Source organism: Callorhinus ursinus, unplaced genomic scaffold (assembly GCF_003265705.2).
Source record: "Callorhinus ursinus isolate GAN/ISIS: 27379988/994484 unplaced genomic scaffold, GSC_fseal_2.0 scaffold33, whole genome shotgun sequence".
Taxonomy (NCBI): domain Eukaryota; kingdom Metazoa; phylum Chordata; class Mammalia; order Carnivora; family Otariidae; genus Callorhinus; species Callorhinus ursinus.
The window spans coordinates 10893842-10909943 of NW_027397095.1; the positions used below are offsets into that span (position 1 = coordinate 10893842).

The 16102-nt window shown below is 35.9% G+C and overlaps 1 protein-coding gene across 14 annotated transcripts in view; it reads left to right on the forward strand.

Annotated features, from left to right (window-relative positions):
* The window catches only part of THOC2 (THO complex subunit 2), a 114032-nt gene that overhangs the window by 94614 nt on the left and 3316 nt on the right, over nt 1–16102 (forward strand). For 6 of the 14 annotated variants that reach the window (XM_073879187.1, XM_073879186.1, XM_073879188.1 and 3 more), the window contains exons 31-38: nt 612–1042; nt 1277–1335; nt 2753–2869; nt 7611–7748; nt 8089–8158; nt 8241–8398; nt 10428–10504; nt 10987–11032. In XM_073879187.1, the coding sequence (XP_073735288.1) occupies nt 612–1042; nt 1277–1335; nt 2753–2869; nt 7611–7748; nt 8089–8158; nt 8241–8398; nt 10428–10504; nt 10987–11014 (1078 nt within the window). In that variant the 3' untranslated portion in view covers nt 11015–11032. Of the gene's footprint in view, nt 1–611; nt 1043–1276; nt 1336–2752; nt 2870–7610; nt 7749–8088; nt 8159–8240; nt 8399–10427; nt 10963–10986; nt 11033–16102 lie in introns of those variants that run through there. The other 8 variants (XM_073879191.1, XM_073879192.1, XM_073879193.1 and 5 more) reach the window with 6 other exon arrangements.

A 16102-nucleotide genomic window follows, 5' to 3' on the forward strand; every position in this document is an offset into this window, starting at 1 on the left:
CATTAGACATGAATGGAACAGGGTGGTAGTTGAATACTGTGAAAGTCATTTATGTTGGACCTTGAAATTTTGTGTGTACCCCTAATTGGTGATGCGCTTAACTGTCCTCATTATGTCTTATATAATGCTGAGACTGACATTGTTTCCCCTGCTGAGTTATGCAGATGAAGGTAGGTGGTGAAGTTAGAAAAACATTTTAGGATTGAGTGCTTGCTGTGGGCATTCTGGGTAAGGATAATGAACGTAAACGAAGCCTACACTGATTTAGACCAGTGATCCATCCAGCCAAGTAATCCAGTTCCTGATAATAGCACCCTTGATCGGCTTGTGGGATAATTTTTGGTTGTGACCTTGTAATCCTCAGAGGTTATGAACATATACAAAGAACGGCCTGACATCACTTTAGTCATTCTTTTTTAATCTGCTGTTCATGAATTTGGTCATTTATTATTTAATGAATAAAGAAGTACTTTTTACTTGTCTTTAAGGTCTTTTAGTTTTCAAAGGGCTACTCTTGTATTTTTGAAGTCAGTAAGAAATCCTTTAGGATTTATAACATGGAATATGTTTTATGACTGTTTGTCTTAAGATCTTGTGTTTTTATTCTTAAGCAGCAAAGCTGTTAAAGAAAATGACAAAGAAAAAGGGAAAGAAAAAGAAAAAGAGAAAAAAGAAAAGACTCCAGCTACTACTCCAGAGGCCAGGATACTTGGTAAAGATGGTAAAGAAAAACCGAAGGAAGAGCGGCCAAATAAAGATGAAAAAGCAAGAGAGACGAAGGAAAGAACACCCAAGTCAGACAAAGAGAAAGAAAAATTCAAGAAGGAAGAAAAAGCTAAAGATGAGAAATTCAAAACCACTGTTGCCAACGTAGAATCAAAATCGACTCAAGAAAAGGAAAGAGAGAAGGAGCCATCCAGAGAAAGAGATATAGCAAAGGAAATGAAATCAAAGGAAAATGTTAAAGGAGGAGAAAAAACACCAGTTTCTGGGTCCTTGAAGTCACCTGTTCCCCGATCAGATGTTGCAGAACCTGAAAGGGGCAAGTTTGCCTTTCTTTATATATGGTTTACTTTCGGTTCTTGTTAATGTATAGTTGGTTCTTGTTTCCTTGTTTCGGCAAGTTATCTAGGGACTTTACTTGTGGGGGGCGGGGAGCGAATACTTGATGACCTTAAAGGTGATTTTAAAAGTGACCTTAAAAGTGGTGATTTTTTAAGTGTTTGGAAAAAGTAGAAATCTATCTTACTGTGACCATTTCTTTTTGTCCCAACAGAACAGAAACGCCGCAAAATTGATACCCACCCTTCTCCATCACATTCCTCAACAGTAAAGGTTAGTATAGCCTGAGGAAGGCAGCGTCCATGTTAGGCTCACCTGGTTGGAATACGTGTCCTGACTTCCTTCAAGTCTTGTGCCAAGTATTCACTGGAGCCACTGGAGGTTTTATATTGCATTAGAAAATGAATTTTTTACATATTGGTGGACTGATATTTTTTTCCTATTGAGTATTTTTATTATAAAAATATTAAAACTTCAAGGACCTAGCACTAATTTTGTAGTGTTTCAAAGTGCAAGAAAAATTTTACCCAGAAGTGCCTCACTGCTTTAAGCAGTCTTTTTTGGAGTGCAATGGTAGCTACAAGCAAATGAATCTTTTCAGCAGAATGAAGCCTATTTTTCAGCATAAATATTGAAGAATATATAGCCCTGAAGACTTCCTGGATGATACAGGATAAACAAGATACCTCTGAATTCATCAAGCTTCTTGATGAGCATCATACCGATGTGTGCCTTCTAAGAAGGAGTCTTGAAAGGAGTTCCATTTTAAAGTCTCCTTGGTGATCAGTTCTCCTGTAGTTATGTATATTCAGTGAGCATGCAGCTTCTGTTGTATCTTCCCTTGGAGGTTTGTTTATACCCATTGGGTTCCCAACAAGTTGAACCTTGCGTTACGATAAAAGCAGATGTGGCATCCAATCCTACCACCCAGCAAAGAGAAACCCCAGGCATTCAACTGCAGCACAAAATCGTGGGTGTAGCCTTCTTGAAGACTCAGGGTAGCCATTCCTTGCTCCATATTTAATTTTAATTCTAAAGTCATCTAATTTCATGGAATCTTTGAATTTGCAGTACGTTGAACTTTTAAAACTGTAAGTTAACTAATTCTTCATCAAGAGCACTGTGGTGGAATACCGTAATTGATTTCTTTTTCTTTCTTTTTTTTTTTAAGTGCTTTTTTTGTGGGAGGTATGAGATTCACCATCAGAGGCACTTTGCAAAAAAGTGACTACTCTTGTAGAGAATACATTTTGTTTTCTTGTTAATATAATGCCACTGAGTTTTTTGGCTAGGATTAAGAATGTCTATATTTATGGTAGAGTCATAAGTGAAGTAAAATTTGAAACCTCCCAATTAAAGAACAACCATGAAAATGTAAGATAATGTTCTTCCACAGTGACCTCCACTGTTTTAAACCTTTTGTGGAGGGAAAAAAGTGTTTTGCTTTCTTGAGCCTCTTAACATTACTTATAGTTTACATACAGTGTTATGAAAAATGTGGCATTGACATTTATTTTTAAATTATGAACAGAGAAAGATTTTTATTTGTTACATTGAGCACATATAATTTAGTTTTTTTAACATTACAATTCCATTACATGGTTTTGCTTTTGTTTTTTATTGTTGATATTCATATAATAATTGACATCACAAGATTTATCCTCACAAGAAGTAGCTGGTTTATTTCCAGGTTACAGCCATACTTCCCAAAGTTCCTCTGGGTTCTGAGAACTATGCCAGCTCACCTGTCATCTCCATTCATTTTCTACAGGACAGTCTCATCGAACTCAAGGAGTCTTCAGCAAAGGTTTGAGTCTTTTAAAATCATCATGCCTAAGTAAAACAAAAAATTCTTCATTTATTTAGTAGATACTTTCACCCTAGTAAATTCAGTAAGCTAGTGAATAACCTTTAAAAATACCTATCACAAACTGAAACAATGGATGACAACGGTCCCTTTTAATGAGATTGTTATCAAATGCGTGTAATGTGGCAACATTTCTATAATCTCTCTTTGCTTGCTGTGTTATGCATTATCCTTTTATGCTTCAAAATCTGGAAATAAGTTTAAGGTTTGGGGAAGGGGTTGTTGGTTTGTTTTGGGGAGTAAGCTTATTTAATTTCTCAAAACAAATCCGTTAGGTTGTTTTCTGACTTTTTTAGACAACCCAAAAGACCAGAAAAGAAATTTGATGCATTCACATACTTTTCTAAAAACTGAGCCCATCTCAATCCATAAAACTCTATTGTCTCTGCTGAGCTACCTTTTTGGTAGTTGTAGCATAATTATCAAGAAATCTGGTTAATGTCAACTAATCATTCTCTTGGAGGGGAATACTCAACTTGATGGTCGTGTTTACATGTCAGTATTAATTCTTGCCTATTACTCTACTTTCTTGAGTATTCTTCTAAAAATAATGTGCAGTTTGTGTATCTTATTACAGAGTTCACTTCATTATTGTAGTTGAATTGTCCATTGTTCATGTTATTTTGTCTACTTATTATAAAATTTGTACCCTCTTTCACTTTGATTTTCTACTTTGCCTCCTCTTATATCTGCTAAGTATTATCTCTTACTGGTGGACCAATACAAAATGAAATTTTGAAACAAAGCCAGTTGACATTACTAACTGCTTTTAGATCTGTAGCTTTATAATGAAATGTCTGTGGATATTGGGCAATAAGCACTAATTTTTTAATAGTTTAGGTTAGCCAATATGCCTTTGTCCTGAAATTGTAGCATTGTTTTTAGAGTATACTGTATTAATCAAAAGAGTATTAGCTGTACTGTGTGAATGCTTTCTTTTAAGGTAAAACTTTTTATTGGCTAAAATATGTATTGCAATACAGTTGGTTTTCATAACCAGTTTGGGATTATGTATGTCAGTCTTAACCATCAGTGGCTTGTGTGGGCTATTTTTAAATTCATGGGTTAACAATGTTACCTTGTGAGTATTTATTTCCTGAAACATACTTTGAAGCAGTTTGAAACCTGCTGTTATAGTTAACTGGAATTTCTCATCAATGATGAAAATTATGGTTCCTTAAATTTGTGAAAGCCTTTTGAAAATAAAACATGTGAGATAAACATGTTATCTCATTTCATGCTCATAACAGTGCTGTGAGGTAGTTAGGGCAGGAGGGTAGTGTCTTTTGGACAAATAAGAGACTGAAAAAGTTCTTGATCTTTTCCCAGTGACATATAACTTGTTAGTAGTACCAAAACTTGGACTAAAATTAAGGTTCCTCAAGTATTCTTACCACAATGAAAAAAAAATTGCAAAAAAAATATATGGTCCCTTGATTCTTTGCACCCATTTCAGCAGTAGTCGAAATGGGTTCCTAACTCCTTTAGTGTGTTTGCCTTGTTTTTAAAATTATAGTGCTTTAAGTCAGTCTCCCTATCCCCCTTTGAAAAAAGATAGTGATTTTCTGGATATTTAAAATTCAGTAGATTTATTCCACATTCAACCAGAAATTTTTGAAAATGGCATCTGAATGCACTTGTGAAAATCGTGTGACTCATACCACTTTTCAGATCCTTAGTGCTCAGTATGGTTAACTTGGTGATATGATTAGGTGTTCAATAACTATTTGAAATGAACTCTTATGCCTTTGGACTTTGGTAAAGCATCCACAGATTACTGGTCTGCATTTTTATATGTCTAGGAAAGTTCAATAGCATATGAATGTCTTACAAAAAAAACCCCCAAAAAAACGTTACCGGACTTTGATCTTTAAAATCGACGATCTATCAACTCACTGTTTCTGGGGTAGCTTTTACTTTTTAGAGGATTTGAATGATGTGTGTATATTTTTCGTGTTCTCTTGTCAGTTGTACATATAAAATTGTTTCTGTGCTTTTTTTAGTTATGCTTTTTCCCTGGGATCCTCTTTTTTATTAAATTACTTAACTATTTTCCCCTTCTAATCCATGGTAAAAGTAATACATGGATTTGGCTTTTCAAGTGGGATTTGTTAAAGGGAGAAAAATCTAGCTTAGTATCCAAATTGTTTCTGTTTACCTTCCACCCCCAACTTCCAATTGGCATATTTCCAGTTTGGTCACTTGTGTTTTCACCTAGCAAACCTGGCAGCTACATTTGATGAAAGCGTGAAAAGCATTTTCTTTACCCAAGCTTCTCTGTAATTGAGGAGGGCAGCAGTGACCACTCAAAACAGAATTCAGGTTTTAATTCTGTTCATCGTCTTAAAACAAGGATTTATAATCAAAGGGAAGCCTACAAGTGAGGCCATCTTTATATATGGTAGCCTTGATAAAGTCAGTGTAGCAGTGTTAACAGATTTTGAAAATCAGTCATGTTTTTTGGACCGGGTTGATCCCAATGTAAAGAATAAAAGCAAATGAAAAGCAAAATCCATCAACACTATATGCAGATCAATTTAACAAATCATTCATTTTGTTTGGCAAACATGTATTTAGTACTTGGTTGTGTACAAGGCAGTAGGAAGTGTGTAAAAGTAGAAAAGACACATTAGCTTCCCTGCCATACTGGAAACTGTTATGGACAAGAATAAGTGACATGAAATTAATAGGGAATACCTTTCACAAGAAAAGGTTAATATATAATAATAACAGGAATTCACTGGAAAGTGAGTTGCAGAGTTGAGGGACGATTGAAGTGCTGATGGCTTTTGAGCTGTCTTTGAAGGCTAGTAGGATTTTAAGAGATTAAGATAAAGTGAGCTACCATTCTGGTGAAGAGAACTGCTGGGAAGGACAGGGTGTTAGGGAGCCAGTGGTAGCCAAAGCATAGAGTGCATTAGGTTGCCCTATAGTAGGATATAATTGTGCAAAGATTGTGAAGAGCTTGGAAGTACTAAGGAGTATGCATTTTATTCCGTAGGCAGTGAGAGACTGCATCCTACTATGGAAAAGAGTATTGTGATCAGAACTATTTTTAGAAGGGTAGGAAGAATGAATAGAATTAGGTACATTTCTAAAGTAAGAATATATAGGTTTCTCAGGTCCTTGCAATACAGAATTCAAGTTAGGCACAATTAAAAACTTCATTCTTGAGGAGTGTGTGTGCGTGTGTATGTACATGCGTGTGCTTGTGTGTACTTACTTGTAATCACAACCCCCCCGTTTTTTCTTTTATCAGGAGAATTAAGCAATACTTCCCTTAGAGAAATCTTCTTTGAGTATTGCAGGAATATATTATTTCTTTTGTCTTATCATTTTCATAAGTAATATTAACTTAAGATATGAATAAACCTCACAATTAGAAAATCTTGAAGTGTTGTATAGGGCATTAACCCAGCAAGAGTACCATTCAGACAAGCACTTTTATGACTGTTTCTCATTCTCTTGCTCTTTGTTATTAATAAAATTTTGTCTATTTCAGTTGATCATCAACTTTTAAACATTGACATTTTAAAGAATCTACTTCTGCATTGCTAATGGCAGTATTTCTGAGCCAACTGAATTGAAAATATTTGGTGGTGTTAAAGTGTTTCTTTAATTTTCAAACTGATGGTCTTTTTTTGATGTATTCCTTTGACTACAAAGGATTTCCTCATGTAAAACTATTTGACTTTTGACTCACTATTGTTTTCATTCCTAAGGTATATCTAGGATTGTGTAGTTATGTAATGAGTTATATTTCATATTCTGCCTAATACTTGTAACGTCTTAAATTGAACATAAACTTGTAGCACAGTTACAAATGCTGTAAGGATAGGTATCTGATAACTTCCTTAATGTTTTCTTTTATACTAGATTTCCATATTTACAACTTGCATAAGTTATTAAGGTTGTCTCTTAATTATTTAGGTAGCACATCCTTGATCTTTGGCTGTTTATTGCCTGTGGGCCTTTTGAAACAATAGGCAGACATCAGTTCATCATTTTTCAGTCTCTGAGTTTTTTTTATCATCCTCAGCTGACCAAATGGTTTTCTGAGCTATTTAGAACCAGTGAGACAAATTTCACAGTCTGTTGTGATTATTTGGTAGAAATTGGAGTGCTTTCAGAAGTAGAGGATATGCAGCCTTTACATTTATAAAAATAATTTAGGGTAATGTATGCATGGTATATGCTGAGGCAGAAAAGACTTAGTAAAATCAATGGCTAGGTTTTATTTTATACTTTGGCTTACTTGCCTTGTAAGTGGATGGTAAAACTAAAATTTCTGTGATTGTGTAGAGGTTTGTATCTTTCTTTTTTTTTTTTTTACAGTAGAGAAAGTCAGTCATTATTTTTCACATGGACTCCTGTAGTGGTGGTTATAGATCTTCACAATGGAGTTATAAAAGGAACTGTAGCTTATAGATTTACTCATGAGTCTCAGTTAAGACAGGAATGAACTGATTGAGTTTAAATGAAAATTTTTGTAAGGCCAAGAATTGAAGTCTTTGCATAATTTGTGCCATGCTCTTGTATTTCACCTCTTGTAATCCAGACAGCTGACCAGTTTTGACTTTGGGTCTAACTACCAATTGTCTTTCATTAAATAAACAATCAAGCAGATGAAGCTGATACTGGAAAACTAATAATCTTTAGTAATATTGCCTTAATTTAACAGCTCTACATTAATCATACTCCTCCACCACTGTCCAAGAGTAAGGAGAGAGAAATGGACAAGAAAGACTTGGACAAGTCGAGGGAAAGATCCAGAGAAAGAGAGAAAAAAGATGAAAAGGACAGGAAAGAGCGGAAAAGGGTTTGTAATTTTTTAAAAACTAGTTTGGAAAGCCATTATATTATGTATGGTAGTGTGTTTGTTGCCTTTTTTAAAGTACTAGTTTGTTGCATGGCAAGCTGTTAGTTGGTGTTTTAACTGGTATTTTCACCCTAAAATGTGTTTGAATTGAATCTTCTACAGTAATAAGGATCTTCAGCCTAACAGTCTACCAGCTCTGCTTGTCTTTCATGTCATTTTACAATGTAAAACGACTGCCAGTACTCTACAATGCTAGTTAGCTGTACCCTTGTATAAAAGTAATATTTTAAAACAAAAACATAAACTCTTGATCAATGTAGTTCACAATTCTTGGTTCTAGGATCATTCAAACAATGACCGTGAAGTGCCGCCGGACTTAGCCAAGAGGCGAAAAGAGGAAAATGGAACAAGTAGGTAGATTTATTAATGCTTTTGAAGTTGTTGTCAAACTGAACTGGAAGAGGCTTTCATGATTCTCTTTTATACTTTTAGTGGGGGTTTCAAAACACAAAAGTGAAAGTCCGTGTGAGTCTCCTTATCCAAATGAGAAAGACAAGGAAAAAAATAAATCAAAATCTTCAGGCAAAGAAAAAGGCGGCGATTCTTTTAAATCTGAAAAGATGGATAAAATCTCCTCCGGTGGCAAAAAGGTAAATTAGGGAAACAAAGGAACAAAAGGCTTTTTCTTGAAAAATTGACTCTGAGTATTTAGCAAATACTGAGGTTTTTTTGGTAATCAAATAGTCTTTGGTTACTTATTTGAGGGTGGGAAGGGGAGGCAGTGGGGGAGGGCAGGTTATCTGGGGGGGAATTCCAGCCAGTTGGGTGCCAAATTATGGGAAGAGTAGAATTAGTTTACCTCTGAAATTCCTTTTCTCTCCATTCCACCCCCACCTACTTCTATTCATTGAGCTTTACCCTTTACCCTTTCTTTTTGTGTTTTCTTTTATTCCTCCTTGCCAACAGTGTTTTTGGTTTCTTTACATTCATGAGATTAAAATATGGTTATGTGTATTCTTTCTCCCTGATCATTACATTGTCATAAAGTCTTTATTAATTGTAATTTTTAAACATTTTTATAACATTTTCTCCTAATAAACTTACGTGTTTGCAACTTGTATTTGATTTTCAAACTAAGTATAATGTGCATTTTCTTAGATACTCATGGATGATATTTATAATACATTTCATGCATCTGCCATAAAGTAGGCAAGTCATTACTAAGGTGTAAAGTGTTTCAAAAGCATTATTATGGTACATATAGTCATAGTTCTTAAAAGCAGTTTTGGAAAATTGTAAGGTAATCGTTTTAAAATTTCTCTGTGCTTTGGGGTGCTTGGGTGGCTCAGTCAGTTAAGCTTCTGGCTCTTGATCTCGGGGTCATGAGTTCAAGCCCTGCGTTGGGCTCCATGCTGGGTGTGCAGCCTACTTAAAAAAATTCTGTATGTTTTAAAAGTGATGCTCCTTTTAAATAAGTATTTTTTAAATTGAGGTAAAATTCACATAACATAAAAATAACCATTGTAAAGTGTACAATTCAATGGCATTTAGTATATTTACAATGTTTTGCGATCATCATGTCTATCAAGTTCCAAAACATTTTCATCACCCCAAAGAGAAACCCCATACCCATTAAGCAGTCATTCCCTATTTCCCTCTCCTTTTAGCCCCTGTCAACTACTAATTTGCTTTCTGTCTCTATGGGCTTACCAGTTTTGGATATTTTATGTAAATGGAATTGAATAATAATGTGGCCTTTTGTGTCTGACTTCTTTCACTTAGCATAATATTTTGAGAGTCTTCCATGCTGTAGCATGTATCAGTACTTCCATTTCTTTTTATGGCTGAATAATATTCCATTGTATGCATATACCACATTTGTTCATCCATTTGTCAGTTGATGGACTTTTTTGTTGTTTCCCTTTGGCTATTGTGAATAGTGCTGCTATGAATGTTCGTGTGCTGCTCTGAAGTGTTTGTTTGAAGACCTGTTTTTAGTTCTCTTGTGCGTATACCCAGGAGTGGAATTTCTGGGTTATATGGTAATGCTATGTTTAACTTTTTGAGGAACCGACAAACTTTTCCACAGTGGCTGATCAGCTTATGTTTTACCAGCAATGTACAAGGGTGCCAATTTCTCTACATCATTGCCAATGCTTGTTATTTTCTGGGGTTTTTTTTAATTATTAATTTTTTTTTTAATATAGCCATCCTAGTGGGTGTGAAGTGGTATCTCATTGTGGTTTTGATTTTGCATTTCCTTAATGACTAATGATGTTGAGCATCTTTTCATGTGTTTGTTGGCCATTTGTATATCTTCTTTGGAGAAATCTCTTCAGATGCTGTGGCCATTTTTAAATTGGATTGTTTGTCTTTTTGTTGCTCCGTTGTAAGACTTCTTTATATAGTCTAGAAACTAGACCCGTATGAGATGTATGATTTGCAAATATTTTCCCCCATTCCGTACATTGTATTTTCACTTTCTTGCTAGTGTTCTTTGATGCATGAAAGTTTTTGTTTTTGATGAAGTCCAATTTTTTTCTTTTGTTGCTTGTGCTTTTGGCATCATTAAATACGTTTTTGAAGAAAATGTATGACTGATGGGTGATAAAAAGGGATTTTGAGCTGATTTTTATATTTGGTTTTCCCTTCCCAAACTAATTCCACCATTCCTTATAGGAGTCCAGGCATGATAAAGAAAAGATAGAAAAGAAAGAGAAACGGGACAGTTCAGGAGGAAAGGAAGAGAAGAAACAATATCCTTTTCATCTTATTGGAGTTTTTAATCAGTGTAATGGAAAGCTTTGATACTGGTCATGTTCAGAATTGTACCCTTGTAGTATGTGGTCTGAATAAAGTTTAAGGGCTTACTAGCTTTTAAATAGTCTCTTCAGTTAACCCTCTCAAATGTATGAAATGTGGAAGTGGGAGACTTGATATATATATATATTTTTTTAACTTCTGTGGTGACTGTGAGGTTGTTTTATGCCGTCAAGGGATTTAGATTCTCTCTGGTCGTATTACTACTGAGAGGAAGAAAGGGAACAGAGTGCCTTGGGCTGGGGGCATGGGGATTAGAAGGGCAAGATGATGCAGCAGATGAGCAGAGCTGGTAGAAGTTGAGGCTACCAGGCTGGTCGGAGCCAATTAGGCCTGCAAGCTGAAGGACTGCACTAAAAAGTTGAGACACCATTCCTTTTTTTTTTTCAAAGTTGTTTTCCCTTAATTTGTCATCTACTCATAAGTCCTCGGACAAGCACAGATAATGAAGACTTTCAATCAAGGTGAGTGTTTTCTCACCTCCTTTCATTTAAAGATAGAAATATGAAATGAGGTCTGATAATGTTGGAGAAACTAGATACATTTTGCAAGATGCAACTTGAATTTGCACCTAACTCTAATGACCAGGTCTTTGGGTACAGATGCAAAACAAGATTCACAGTTACTTTTAAGCTGCTTTCATCTTAAGCTTGCTGATTAGCCACGCAGTTTTGTTTTTGTTTTTGTTTTTTTTAAGCACCAAGATGTATTTAAGAACATCTGGCTTTCTCTTCACCACTCATTCCCAACTTCTCTGGATAATTAATCACCTTTTTTTAAAGTACCTATAGCCTTGTGGGTGGTGCTGGTATCTGCACTTTACAGGTGAAGAACCTGAGACTGAGGGGTTAAGTTGAAGAGGCTAGCAGAGATATTAGCTGACAGAGCCAGTATTCACAGCATAGGTTTTCTTGCCCTTTAGTGTTCTCTGTTCTTCTTTTTGCCTTTTCATGCAGATGTGTTATCCAGAAATTTTTGTTCTAAGTTTTTATGCCTCATTTTCTACCACAGCCCATGTTTTGCAAGGCCAGAAAATAGGGTCTGTGCTTTTTGTTCTGGAATTTAAAATATGCAACGTTTTCAAGATAATTATGCCTTGTATGAGATTTAAAAAGTGTTTAACCATCTTAAATAAATTGTATGTGGACAGTAGTTTACTCTGTCTTAGTGAAGAGAGTGTTCAGAACTTAAGATAGTCTTTTTTGAGTACTCAGATCATCATCTGAATAGCTCTTGTTTGGTGATACTTTAGGATTATTGAGATTTGTAGGATGATTTGCCCTCTACATTTAATTGTTTGAGATGGCCGTATTTGAAGTTGTCAACTCTTTTGTAGCCCATTTTCTTGCTTCCATTATAGCTGTCATTTCTTAATGATATCAAGTATACTTGCAATGATATCAAGTATACTTGCTGTCTCTACCCTCCCCCTAATATTATTTGCTGCTGCTTTTATGAAACCAGAGAGAGAACCAAGACTGTTTACGGTTGTTTAAATTAAGAGTCAGAAATGTATGAGAGCCTGTTCTATATAAGGTATGAGTTTTAGGGCATGGATTTTGTCCCATTTAGTTTGGCTGCAGAGCAGGGACTTGAATTTGCCAGCTGGGTAATATCCTAACAAGCGGTGTGTGCCTTGCTTTGTTATTCTCTCCTTGTTATCTAAGTAGTAGAATAGGCTAAATGAGAGTTATGAGAGAACATTTAGAATTTAGTAGATTTTCTTGAAAACCTTTAGAAAGATTGCCCATTCCTCATTTGTAATCATCCCCTGCCCCAACAACTAACTAGCTGTCTTCCCTAGTGAACTATAAACTCATCTTTTTTTATGCTTCACTTTACTCTTTTCTTTTGGCATTTTGCTTTTTACTTCTTGCTTTCACATGGTCTCCTTATTAAAGAAAACAAAAGAACCTACCACTTATCTCTTCATTAGGTATGGGTCAACCTTTGTGACTGACCACTTTAATGTGATTTTATATATATTCTCTTTACTCAGTACCTAAATATTGTTCTTTGGTATGTGAAGGTTTTACTACAGATTTCTTTGAGTTCTTATTCACACAGGCCATGGTTTTGTACTTTACCTCTCTCTATAAGCTTTCAGGACCAAAGGCATGAAAAGACTGATTTGGGTGTTAGATGTTAGGTCGGTGGTCTTATAGCAAACCTTCTCAGTTCAGATGTCCTTTTAAGATATATTTGGCTTGATGTTCATCCTGTTCACTTTCTTCTTGACAACCATGTCCTGTACTTTCTCCTTGGGTAAACTCTTAATTTTGTGAGGCTCTGGTTGATTTTTTCCTTCTTCTGGCTGTGCTGGCTGCCTCCTTCTATTTGGATACATTCTAGGATTAGTCAGGTCTTTCTTTTGTTCTTCCTTGTCCTTTAGAAGTCTCATCATTTCTGATTGGCACCATTTACCTTTAGGCTCCTTCAAATCTGCAGCTCTCTGCTCCCTTTTTTAGTTATTTTATGTTCTACAGAAAAGAGAGCTGCTGTATAATGTCACATTTCCATGATTCAAAGATGTTATTAATTGTTAAGATTCATTGTTGGTTTCTAGAACTATTTTTTGAGCAGAGTGGATAGGGAAATGACATTGATTTGTAAATATCACCCTGATTTCAGGAAAATTAAAATGATCACATTAGAGGTAAGAAAATACAATGTGTAAATGTGACCCAGATTAAATTGCTTCCGAAGTCTTCTGTCGTCTTTTCCTATCTCATGATTTTTAGTTGTAAAATCCTTTCTCCTTGTTCTCTGTATCTTCTGTTACTTGTTATTGCTAATGTTTTTGTCCAAATTCATCTTATCTTTCCTTGATTTAGTCTCTTGAACACTACTAGTTGCTTTGCCTTTAACTTTTTCCCCTAGTTTAATCTCTAAAAACTCCTGCCTATTAAAAAGTTTTTCTTAGAACCAGGTTCCTTTAGCTTCTCAATTTTAATTTGATATGTGTGAGCCTCAGTTCATGAGTGTCAGGGTTAACTAACTTTTGAGAGTCCTTTTGTGAACCAGATGCCATACTGAGATTTGCTCCCAGACTTTGAGAAGCTCAGTCTTCTTGGACTTTGATTCTTGATTTTGAAGAATATTAGCAGTTAAGCTCTAGCCTACCCATCTGTATTTGTAGTATACTACACATTCCTGTTCTAATCCTCTACTCCAACGAGGCCTGATCTGTTTTGCAGGTTCTTCTCTCACCTCCAGTATCATAGGTGTAACCTAACTCTTTTATCCTTTAAACCACACTCTGCCCAAGGGCAAATTCTTAGCCCTTGGGCAGAATGTGCCTTGTTATATGTACTTCCTTGGCCTCACACAATATTTAACCTTATTTTAATTGATATGATAAAATCCAAATTTCAGTTTCTCTTGAAGAATTGGAACATCTGGCAACATTGTGTCCTGATTTCTGCATGGCAACAATCAGCTGGGCCCCCTAGGTGCTGCCCCCCCCTTATATAGAGAGTGGGTCTTTTTTTTTTTTTATAGTTTACCTCAATCAGTCCCCACCCCACTTCATTTATTTCCATTATATACTAGCGTCTGTAAACAATTGATTTTGTAATTCCTGTTCTGAGCCTTTTTTCTCCAGTCCATACTTGGGAACTGACCTCCTAAGTGCTCAAAGATTGTTTATTTTAGGAATGTGTCGCCATGGTGAAGCACAGTCCTAGGTCCTGGTAATATTTGTTGGAGTGGGGAGTGTTCAGTTAGGTTTCTTTTTTGGTTTCCCATTGCTTATGTGTGGGCATGTCTGCTTGCCTACAGAGTCTTAGTCATAGATTCCTGTGTAATATATGAGTATGTTACATATCCCTCTCCTTAGATTGTGATCTTGTTGAAGACAGTGACTTCATCCTTTCCTTCTAATCAAGCAACCAGGTATTTTTCTCTATTGCCTGCTGTGTTTCAGATACTCTGTTAACTCTACAGGGAGAGCTATGTGCAGAAGTATTATGTATATCTCTTTGGGATTGATGAGAAAGAGCACTGGACTTTTTTTTGCCCTCAAAAGAAGGTTCACTTTATAGCATTTGGTAGTATCCTGTTTAAGAAGAGGTTGCTTTGTGTGCTACAACATATTTTTGAGGGCAGGTTTATTATGCTTTCATTTTGGTCTGTATGTAGTAATCATTAAATGCGTTCGAAAATTTTGTTAGGAGATTGAAATGATAGACACAAACTATTTTTCTCTTCATTACCATCATTTATACTCTTTAGTGGGTGTGCATTCTTTGCACTGATATTCATAGGTACCAAAAAGTTGGACAAAATAGGAATTTTCTATTTTCTTTTTCTCACGTAGGGTAGACCAAATATTCAGTAGGTGCTGTGCTGTTTTTATTGGGACATAGGCCTAGAAAAGAACTCCCATGCCACATTTATCCCTGAATGTGAATATCCCTTATACATGCTTTTATCCTAAGAGGCACCCCTGTGTGTGCTAAGATTCAGTTCAACAGAATTCCAGTTTTAATTTTGTGTCACATTTATCTACATGGAACATCTCAGGAAGTATGTTTGCTATGATATGAATTCCTAGGTAGCAGTAGTATGAGGAGAGTAAATGAAGGAGTAAAGTGGAATTAAGATGGCTGTCCCTATGTCTTTCTCCTATATCTTCTTCCTCATAAATGTTCATTTGACTTTTTAACTGTCAGCTTCATCCATATATGCCTTTCTACTGTGTGTGTGTGTGTGTGTGTGTGTGTGTGTGTGTGAAATAGGATCACAAAATCCTGATAAATCAGCTTCAGAAACTGGTGAAAATGAAGTGAACCAAATTCTCAGATGCCTCCTTTGAGGTGAAGACACTTAACCCAAAACAATCTTATTAATTCTGTGGGCCTGTGTTTTATAGTTTCTCTAAAAAAAATTCTGTTGCCCTCAAGCAGGCTCCTTTATGAGGAATCTGTGTACTATTGAAACATTTCTTAGGGTCTTTTTGGTGAATTTGATCATAAAATTTGTGTGTGTGTGTGTGTGTGTGTGTGTGTGTGTGTGTGTGTGTGTGTTTATAAGGGCATACCTTAGATAAGAAGGCTGAATTTATATTTGCCTTTCTTCTCTACTTTGATCACCAGTCTAGCTGTTCTTTTCTCAAGACCACTCTACTATTCAGACTTGCTTCTTGCTGTCACAACTCTCTATAAAGTAACATCATTTAAAACCAGCTCCTCAGCTCTGAGAGCATGCTCTTCAAGGGCAATTCATGCATAGTTTTCTGATGCCCAGGAGGAGGGTGTGGTGGAACTTAGGGAAGTTGCAACCTTACTAATACAGCAGGGCCTATTTCTGGGGGTGTTGGGGGGAGGGAAGAAAATACCTCAGGATGTCCTGTCCAGATAATACCCAGTAGAAAGTGATGTTTACAAAGGTAATCTTGTCTTTCTGCAAACACAGTATTACCAGTGCAGTCAATAGCACCGATAGAGTAGAGATGTCTAGGATGGAGGACAGCCAGCTCTGGACCCAGCCTGAAGTAGAAACCCTGTGAAAAACATCAGCAGTCCTAGGTGTGA